General features: G+C 42.5%; 1 protein-coding gene across 1 annotated transcript in view; it reads right to left on the reverse strand.

Annotated features, from left to right (window-relative positions):
* Nucleotides 1-9,684, reverse strand: part of MAP3K5 (mitogen-activated protein kinase kinase kinase 5) — a 98,162-nt gene extending 88,478 nt beyond the window's left edge. Inside the window, exon 1 of the mRNA XM_066545685.1 lies at nt 9,264-9,684. Within this exon, the coding sequence (XP_066401782.1) occupies nt 9,264-9,669 (406 nt within the window). The 5' untranslated portion in view covers nt 9,670-9,684. The remainder of the gene's footprint in view (nt 1-9,263) is intronic.
* Nucleotides 9,685-10,463: the final 779 nt, after the last annotated feature.

Here is a 10,463-nt window from a genome sequence, read left to right on the forward strand (position 1 = left end):
AAATTCCCAAAATAATAAAAACCCTGAAAGACATAAAAGGAAATTAGAACAACAAAGCACATTGTTAAAAAAAAATCAAAAAACAAACAAACAAAACAAAACAAAAAACCAAATTAAAAAAAACACCCAACAAAAAAAGCCAAACCTAAACCCAAACCAAAAAACCTCTTTAAGAAATTCTGTTCCTCTTCTAATGAACATGCAATCATAAAAATAGTTTTGGAAATAAGAGTCATCACAGTCTTCAAATGTACATAATATACAAATATTGAATGAGTTCATCAGGACACTTTACCTCCCAAAAAAAGTTTCAACATAATAAGCAAAAGAAAATAGTTTGTGCACAGCAACTTGAATGATTTGCAAGGTCACTGAAAACCCTTGTAAGAAATTATATATTGAAGGACTTCAAGTATCAAAGGAAGTATATTTATTTTTATATGAAGTAACGGTGAAGTTCAGCTCTGCAGAAAACAAAAATTGAAACTGATCTCAGGGAAACAGAACATAAATACTCAGGACTTCAGCTTTTTTACATATGTAACAATCACTTCTTGTGAAAGTGGTCAGTATGGTGTCACTGAGCCTTTTGCAATTGCACTTGACCCAGGAACGATGACAATGTTAGAACTGACAAAATTCCACTCCCAAGGAGATTTGGAGGATTCTCTGTTGTTCACACCAACTGCCTGGCAAAAAGCTCTCATTTCCAACTCTGATCTGGAAGACAAGGTTACATTCAAGAGGTAAATGGCTTCTCCCCTTCTCCACAGATGCCACAAGTCACTTCCATTGATGGCAAGAGCTGACAGGAGTGAGTGAAGACAGGGTGCAGCACACAACCAAAATCCTGGTTTCACTATCGTGCTACATTATTGAAAGCATAACCAGTACTCAGCATGCATACATTCAGGTTAAAGTCAATCCATTTTCACTCAAATCAGCCATAAGGTTCCTGGAGTAAGGTCAAGAAACCTTATCTGAGATATTGTACTGAAAGGCAGTAATAAACCAATAAAAACCAAAATTATGGCATACATCTAGTGTGTTTCCCTTCAGATACATTCTTCTATAGAAAAAAACCCAGTACTGTCGCGCTTTAAAAAGTGTGTGTAGCTGCAAAAATCATATTGAAGGTGGAGCAGTGGAAGTGGGAGCATTTAATCTTATGGGTGTGCCTCTATGGTGGAGTTAAATGAAGTACTTGGCTACTGTGTCAAGATAACTGAATAAATTTATCCCAAGCAGGAGGGGGCCCACTTCAGAACCATAAATTAATTCCTACAGTGGTACAACTGCTCATTGACTTCTGGTACATCATTGAGTCTTCCTTGGTCACATCCAGGGCTTCCTGTGCTACTGTCAGGTGACTTGTGCATGCTGCAGAATAGACTTCTGCCAGAAGTTTAACCTGTCTCTTCACAGTTCAAAGACTGCAGGTCTCAGTTTATAGGTCCCTAATAAGCCAGAAAGACTGTAATGAAACCAGCATTAAAACAGTATCAGATAAGTATTATGGGAAGGGGAAGAAAACCAGATAAATTCTGCAAGAAGTGCAGATAACTCTTCTGTGGAGATATCACTGAAAAACTGTCTTCACCAGTGAAAGCACCAGCTGCTTACTCACCCAGAGTGCACTCTCTGCAAGAGACACCCACTGATACAATCAGCAAGCAAGTCCCAGAGCAACTCATTTACTTTATTACAGTAAGGGAGAAATGCAGAGCCAAATTTTTACAGGGGTGTCTAGCTCTTAAATCAAAACATACACTTCTTGTGGGATTTGAAAGAGCACCGATTCCCACTGGCTTCAAATGATTCAGACTGTGGGAAATCTTTAAGCCCCATGCTGCATCTAAACTCATCCCAGTGTTTATGAATAAAGGCAGACACTATTTAGAAGAGAATTCAACTCTGGCATGCCGTTGTTAATAGTTGATCAGCGGCTTTTCATAACTGAAATATTATATCTGCATCACTCTAGGCATAAATTTGGTCTCAGAGGAAAAAAGTAATATAAACCAAAAAAGCAGCCTGTGCTGGTATGTCAAGCTCAGCCTGAGGTTCATGTTCTCTTGGAACACAAACAATTACAAACTCCTAACAGAAATCTGCCGATCAGTAATTACCAGAAAATCCCCCAATTGTCAAAACAGATTCTTCTGTCATCTCTCACACACACACACGTTCTGTGGTATGAGATGACTTTGCTGACTCCTACAGATGTTTATCTCATTCTAACAACTGCTGCACTTTGAGTGTGTCTGTACTGCTGAGCATCAACCCCCAGGGAAGCCAGACTGAAAAAGCAGGAGCAGACTACTGTGGACAGTGGATGTTTGGGGAAAATCTAAAGCAGGGAGCCCACAATAAAAGATGTGAATCCCAGCAATAACTTCCATTTTATTAAATACAGACTTGCAAAGTCCCTGTCACTATAGAGCCACTGAGGTTTTAGAATTCCTTTGGGTTTAACTTACAAATAAACTTGCAGGTTACCTTTGCATGCAAATAGAACAATTCCAAATACAGACTGTTCCAAAGGCACTGAGGAAACAAAGGAACAAGTTTTAAATTATCAGCACCACAGAATACACTCAAAACTCAGCTGCTCTATACAGAGACAATAGAAAAACTGCCAGAAAACTGAAATTTTCCCTTGCTTAACTTAATTTTATTTAAGACATACCAGAGGGTGAAATTTACTGAGGACAATAGTGCTAAAGCATGTATACAAGGTCTTTTCTAATTTCCACTTGAACCTTAGGCTTTAATACAACTTGTTTCAGCTGTTGTCACTTGCTACATTTACAGCTTTTTGTATTGTGCTTCTTCACTTTGGAAAGCTACTAAAAAGAGAAGCCAAATTATTATCATGACTGCAGCAAATTCAAGAGTAATTTATTTATGACACATCCTCTTCAGAGCTACAGAAATGCAAACTGCAGAAAAATCAGTCACAAGCTTTCTTCTGCATTACTCAAAAAGCATTCATCTAGTTCCAGTCAGCATTTTCTCCAGTGGGGAATGAACTTATATGATGTTTGCTCATACAGATGCCTCACAAGTTTTACATCTTTACTGTATTTTAAGGGCCCTAATAATTTCATAATCTGCTTTCCTCCCACCACTTCAAATACTATGAAGTATTTCTAACTTCTAATAACATCCAGTAACTTCTAAATAATCCAACAAAAGCCTTCACGTGGACTCTCTAGTCAGCTGTCTCACTGATAATACTTCGGTAAATAAACTCATCAGGAGCATACCCTTAATGTTATTTATGTTACAGACACGGCTGATAATGCACACCCAAGGCACATGCTGCATAAGCCTCTCAGCTGTGTGAGAGGCCTGAGGAAGTTCCTTCTGCACAGCAGAGCTACAAATTGCGGTGACAGGCCAGTGACAGGGTCTGAAAGAGAGCTCAGGTCTCACAGCCCACATACATGGAGTGGGTGTATCTGCTGTGCTCCTCTTGCTTCAGACAGAAACCAGAGGAATAATAGTTTTCCAGTCACCTATTGAGAAGCAGCCTGATGAGAGTAGTGCAATACAGCACCAATATTGGAATTTGGTTATAAAAATTTACAGCTGGTCCAGCAATGGAAATATTTGTGAATATGTTGTTTCAAATCCCACCATTTCTTCATAAATTCAGACATTCTCCACTAGCACTATGAACACACAAATTTTGTATCAGGATTATGGATTTTTTTCCAGACTCATATTTTTGGTTGTAGATGTAGATGACATTCAGGTGCTTTGGAATTAAATACTCTTCTGTGTCGAAGATATGCCATGCATTTGTTTTGTGTTTCTAATGCTGCTTTCTAAGAAAATCTGGACTCAATATGCAGAATCAAAAGGAGCTTTAAAACCCACCCCACTTAAACATTACAATATGTGCTTTGCATTCTGACACAAAGATTCTGTACTCCTAAAATTTTACATCCCTGATGTGATTATGGTCATACTCTCAAGGCAGCCATCAGCTCAAGTCTGCACACCATTATTAACTTACTTGGTATCTCTTGCTCCAACTCATCACTTGCATCATTGCTGCTGAAACACAGAATTTTCCAACATGATTTCCACTGACAGTGGGACTAAACTTCTTTTTATTTTTTTAGTAGTTGTCCTGGACTCTGAAATTGGACAAGAATAATGCATCACCTGATACACTAATAAGAACTATAACTTGATTCTCCAGTCATGATGCTATAAAAACAGTAGTGGGGTTACAGCAGCACCTGGGGAATGATGGGGGAGGGGGGGAGGTGTCAAAAAGAAGTAAAATAAGATATGAATGTAAGTGCTGCATAATCACAGAAAGTATGTGCAGTATTTCAAGTGTGTAACAAAACTGTCAGTGAAATTAAAAAATATTAATCAGGAGGCACTGAGAAAAAGGTGGTGAAAAACACCTAATTGTTCTGAGAGATAATGTGGAACAGAACAAAAGTTCTGATTACTCTCTCCACTAGTGACTGTTTTTACTCCTACAAACAGCTAAAATGGTAGGATACATTCTGCTTTTTACCACAGAAAATATTTACATCAACTTCTAGAATCGAGAACATTAGTTTTGAATAGAATATGACCCTCTTTGGGTTTAAGAGGGAAGTCTGTGTTAGGGTGCCACAATAATGAACTTCAGGAAACTTCTATAAAGGCATAAATCTCACTTGAAAAAAACAGCATTCTAGAATTTATCATATTTAGACGAAGAAACCACAGGAATGCTGTTGAGCCCTGGCATTGCTTTACTACATTTCTGTGTGTCTGTAAATGTTTCTAAATGCACAATCTGCAAATGTTCTGTAGAATCTGCAGAAACAACTTAGGCGTAGAACATCTTTGAAGTAATGTTCACCTTCACACAAGTGACTGTACTTGTTCCCTGAACTTTTTGTCATTTTTACATCAATTCCCAAGAATGTCGCACACTATGTTTCTAAGCCCAGTAAGCCAACATGCCCATCTCAAGCCCAAGCCTGCATGAATTCTGAAAGCAATAATGCTGAATTCCATAAATAAAGATAAGATATTAGACCTATTTTATCATCTCTTATTTGATGAACTGGATTTTAGTTGATCATTGCTGTTCTGAAGAATTATCTCAATAGACTCACACAACAGTGTTAGTACAAAATGCTATCTCTCCTAAGGGCCAGTGATGGATGAAACTTGAGCATAAGAAGCTAATGAAATTTAAATTCCCCATTATAATACAAGGTTAAAGTTAGAAAGAGAGTTTTATATGAAAAGCACATCAGTCAAGCTGTTTATCTTGAGAACTGACCTAAAACAAGTGGTTGCACAGATTAGAAAACTCATATCCTCCTCAGTAACTGTATGATCCCATATTTCACCAGTCCCTCTGAGACCGTATTTAAAAGTCAGAATGCACAGTGTTTTGCATCTAGCAAACTACCATACACATCCCTGTCTGATTCTAAAAACATTTGTGAAGAAATTACCTTGACTTAGAGCATCTCCCTCCCATGAAGAGCTGACTTCATTCAGATTACTGAATTCATGAGACCTTTTTTCCTTCTACCATACTTTTACGTATTTTGTTCTTCTCAAACACTCTGTTCAGCTAGTCCTTGAGTCACTTATGTAATACAAAGTGACTATGTAAAGATCTGCTCAGAAAGAAAATCATTCTAATTTCAATTACCAAAAACAAGAATGCTTACCTAAGCCAAACAATCTCTAAATATTTTACATCCATTTATGGCTGTTTCCAAAAGAAACTGAGCAATTAAAGAAAAATCAACAGGATATGCAGATCTAGTCATTAAAATTTGAAAATACCATTTAATCACAAATATCAACAGCTTCAGTGACTTTTAAAATACCATGATAATCTACTGCACTGTAGAATAGTGTCTCAGATACATTTTGGCATATCTTTAATTGCTCAACTCTTACAATATTCCTGCAGTGTTTAGAAATTAAATTTAGAATTTAGGATATACCTGTAATTCACCTGCACCAGCTTAAAATTACTGGAGACAAAAAAAAAAACCCAAAAAGCAACCAAACTAGCTATCCTCTTTACAAAGGAAAAGAGTCTTTAAGACAGCTGATTAAATCCATATACATCAAGTTTTGCAAGAAACTGAACTACATTTTCCTCTCTTTACCTTCCTCTTTAAGTGGAAGAAAATGTCATAAATATTGAAGTCTCTGTTTTTGTCAGATCTTTCTACCAGTTTCCAGGAGTCATTTGACATTTGCTTTTTAAGAAACAATTTTTAATTTTTTTGCTGAAATCAAGTGGAATTTAACCCATGCAATGAAAAATGCTAGACTAGGCTCACTCTTAATATTTGGTGCATGCATGGTTCAATTATACATAGCTGACACCTACTCACTAAATATGCACTGCTAATTATGTCTCAGCATTTAAGGGCCATAGTTGACTGAAGCTGGCAGGAGATTATTAGTAGGCTAATCTACATTTAGAGCGGATGATGAGTATTTTCATCTAAGATATTTTAGTTAATACTCCTTCAAGTTCTTTTTGAAGCAGTGAAAGGCATGAAGCAAACATACATCAGAAACCACCAAGACTTCAGACTGTGTTATACAAAGCAAAAAATGTGACAATAAAAAGGGAAGCCTTAATGATGTACAGGTAGGTTATACTGTAGGTCTGTCCTCGTAAATCACAGTTCATTTACATGCATTACAGGAGGTGAGAGGTTTAATGGTTTGTTTTGTTTCATACAAACACAGTTACAAGTTGGATTTTCCAAACCTTCATGAAATTACATAATTCCTTACTCTTGCAACTTAGCTGGCCTTTACAATGAATCCAGGAGGACTTCATACCCTGAATATGACCACTTAACTATATGTAATTTGAAAGGACTTTCACTGCTGAAATTTTATTTCATATTTACTCACACTGTGCTCTTTTAATACACTATTTTTAAATAACATACTGCGCAGATATTCATTGTTATTATTATTACTAATGTCACCTTTGATCACTGAAAGTTCACAGCATAAGAGGACAAGAAGGGTAAGAGAGAAGAAGTTTAGGTCACCTACAAATGCTCTGCTCTACCACTATGTGAAAGCAGGTAAAAAAAAAAATCTGTGCAAAAGCTACACCCTCCAAGGCTGTTTCAGTTTTGTTTCCTACACTGCTCCCCATTTGTATTCTTCTACTACACAGCTTCTACTCTTTAATGCTGTTCCCAATCTGAGAGAGATTTTTTCACTACTTTAAAGCTTCTGGAGAACAATTAATTCCTAAAAATAGAAAGAGTGTAGAAAGTGCAGCAGGGATAAAGAAACAAGTATGAAAATCCACAGATCCCTCTAGACCTAAGATCAGCAGCATAACACAGTTTTAGAGATTGCAGCTGGTTTATCAGTGGTCATCTCAGACAGTACAGAGTATAAGTAGAGCAAATTTCTACATCTAGCTCTCTTCAGTCCAGACACTGGAGGTGATCAACTCTCCTAGTTCTTTACATGTTTATGGACTTCACTACTAAAGCAGAATGACAAAGTGCTTTTTCTGGTTTGCAACAGTTCCATTAAATTCCAGCCAAACAGGACAAAAGATAAAGTAATGTTTTCACATTTATAGTTTGCTGAAAAGCCATTGAAATAAGTGAATTATATTACATAAGCATGCAGTTATGTAGTACTGTAAGCCAGACGCCTACTGCCAGAATTAAAAGGGGCCCACTTCAAGTCAAATCTCCCATTACAAGAAAAGCGTCCATGAACTATCAAGACCCCGCCTACTGAACAGCTCAGAGTCAAAAAATTAACCAACATAAGAGGCACAAAAACATCCCAACTTCTTGAGCCTCACTATGCAACAGCTTCCACAACAGAACCATGAGACTCAGGTTTCACCTGCCCTGGAATGAAGAGATGCTTGAAAGGGTGCTTGAAATCTCTCTGAGCTGAATGCAGAGAATAAAAAGTTTCATTATAAACTCTATGGCCTTCCTATTTCCACGTGTGAGGACAGATCCTCTGACTTCTGAGAATTGTCACTTTTAAGGAAACAGCTCTTCATGGGACAAAAGGAATAAGCTGTAAGTGCACGCTTAAGAATCACCCGTCAGAAATCAGCAGTCCATGAGGCAAAGCTTGCAAAGTTTCAAAGAGGTAACAGGCATATGCATGAAGAGTTTTTTTGTGAGAAGTGGTTACAATACCGGCAGGAGGTTTTTGTTTGTTTGTTTTTCTTTCCCTTTTTCTTCATCCCTCCCCAGGAAAGGAGGAAACCACAGTATCTGACAAAAATTTGTTAAATGCTTCTTTTTAGCATATATTTCATATACCCCAAAGCCGCACCACACAATAAGCTTAAAATTGCAGGTCAGGTCAATTTCATGGTTCTGATTTTTTTTTTTAAAGCAAAAAGCCATTAATTCAGTACTATAACCTTAGTTGTATGAAGTCTTTGAAAATCTAACAAGCAGGGGTATTTTTTATTCTACATTCACACCACACATCTGTTGGTAGGATAAGTAGATGGGGAAAAGTTTTAGTTATTACTTTTACAAATGGGGCCATGTACATCATAACACAGAACCTCAGGTCACCACACCTTCAAATAAAGGTGCTGTCCTTTTGTTGCCGTGCAGCTGGCGAACTGGGATGAGAGGATGCAGCCTGGGTACTCTTGTCAACTAACCTGATCAACATGCGCAGCTTTTTGTTCAAACGCATCCATCGTGTGTATTATGTGCAATCAATATCAAAAGCACAAACTTTCAACCACAAACACGTGGAGCATCCCAGATGCCGTGTCAGCACTAAGAAATTGTCCCTATGCGTCTGGTGTCAAATCTGCTTTTCAAAGCTCCCACGGCCTCGCAGCTCCTGTTTCAGCCCGCACTCATCGTACTAGTACAAATTTGCATCCCTGCACTGTTAGGAAACCGAGAGAAAGCAGCCAGGGAGCGTTTAACCCGCCGGTAGCAGCCACCAGCACTGATTCACAGCACGCTTGCTGACCTAAGAGTTTCTTCTTTATTAGCGCGGGGGACAACAGCGGGTTCTGGCACGCTTTTGCCTCCCCACGTACCCGCCGTGGCCACCCGGGGGTGTCACTGCAGCCGGGGGCCGCGGGGGCACCGGGGGCTCGGCCCCCGGAGGAGTTGGCGGGCGGAGCTGCTCCCGCCGCCCCGCGGTGAACCCGGGGCGGTGACGGCGAGCCCCGGCCGAGCCTGTCCCGTGGCGGCGATGATCAGCCCCGGCCGGGCAGCCCTTCTCACCTGCGTTATAGAAGCGGTCCAGCACCGCCGTCTCGCCGAAGTCCAGCTTGCCGAAGTGCAGGGTCTCCAGCGTGGCCCCCACCGCCTCGCACGCCTCCCGCAGGCTCTGCAGGGCGCCGCTCTCCGCCGCCAGCAGCGGCCCCTGGCTCGCCTCGTTGATCACGTAGGTGACCGCGGTCCGCCGGCCGCCACCCTTGGCCCGCGCCGCGGTGCTCGGGCAGGCGGCGGCGGCGGCGTCCTCAGCCCAGAGAGCGGCGGGCGGCGGCGCAGCCAAGTCGGGCGGGAGGCTGCGGACGCCCGTGTCGGCCCCGGGCGCTCTCCTGCTCAGCACCTCCTCGCAGGGCGTCCCGCCGCCGGGCGGGCCGGGCACCGGCAGGCTGACGGTCCCCTCGCTGCTGTCGTTCATCCCGGCGGTGAAAGAGCAGCCCCGGGCTCTGTTGCGCCGGCCGGGGTTAGGCGGATGCCATACTACGCCGCCCGCTTCAGAGCGGTCCCGCTGAGCTGCTGGAATGGAGAGGCGACCGGGCTGAAGCGAGGGACTCCCACTCGGGCGCTAGCAAAGGTTGCCGGAGACAGGGAGACGAGCACAGCCTCCCTCCGTGCCTGCCACCGGCACCATGACGCGCCGCTCCCTTCTCCTCCGCACCTGCAGGGACTACCCGGCGCGCCGACCCCCGGCAGCCCGGCCTCCTTCTCCTGCCGCCCCCGACACCCCGCTCTTCCTCCGACCGCTTCACTCCATGGACGAAATTCCTCGGCCGCCAGCAGAAACCACTTGTGGGATCGCTCTCCAGCGCCCCAGCTCCAGCCGAGCGACAGCTGCGGAGCCACTGGCAGCGCGGGTTGGGGCGGCCCCCGCACCGGGCACCTCCTCCGGCCCCGCCTCCGGCAGAAATAACCTTTTCCGCCCCCGTGCTCTGCGTTCCGGCCGCGTCCCGAGTGGAAGCTCTCGAGGAAGGGGAGTTACATCGTGTCTTCACGGGCTTGTCAGCCTGGAAGGACGCCGCTCCCCTTGGGAAGTCCCGGCTCGGCCACCCTCGCTCCTCGGGGCGCTCCGGGAGGGGAAGGAGTGCTGCTTGTTGGAGAGGACCGAGGGCGGCCCTGCCGTCTCCTGCGGGACTTTATTTTGTAGTATCCTCCGCCCCTAACACGAGCCCACGGTCGCGCTTCAAATCTGTGGGGTCAGGCTGAGCCTCCCCG

The sequence above is a fragment of the Molothrus aeneus genome, chromosome 3, assembly GCF_037042795.1.
Source record: "Molothrus aeneus isolate 106 chromosome 3, BPBGC_Maene_1.0, whole genome shotgun sequence".
NCBI lineage: Eukaryota > Metazoa > Chordata > Aves > Passeriformes > Icteridae > Molothrus > Molothrus aeneus.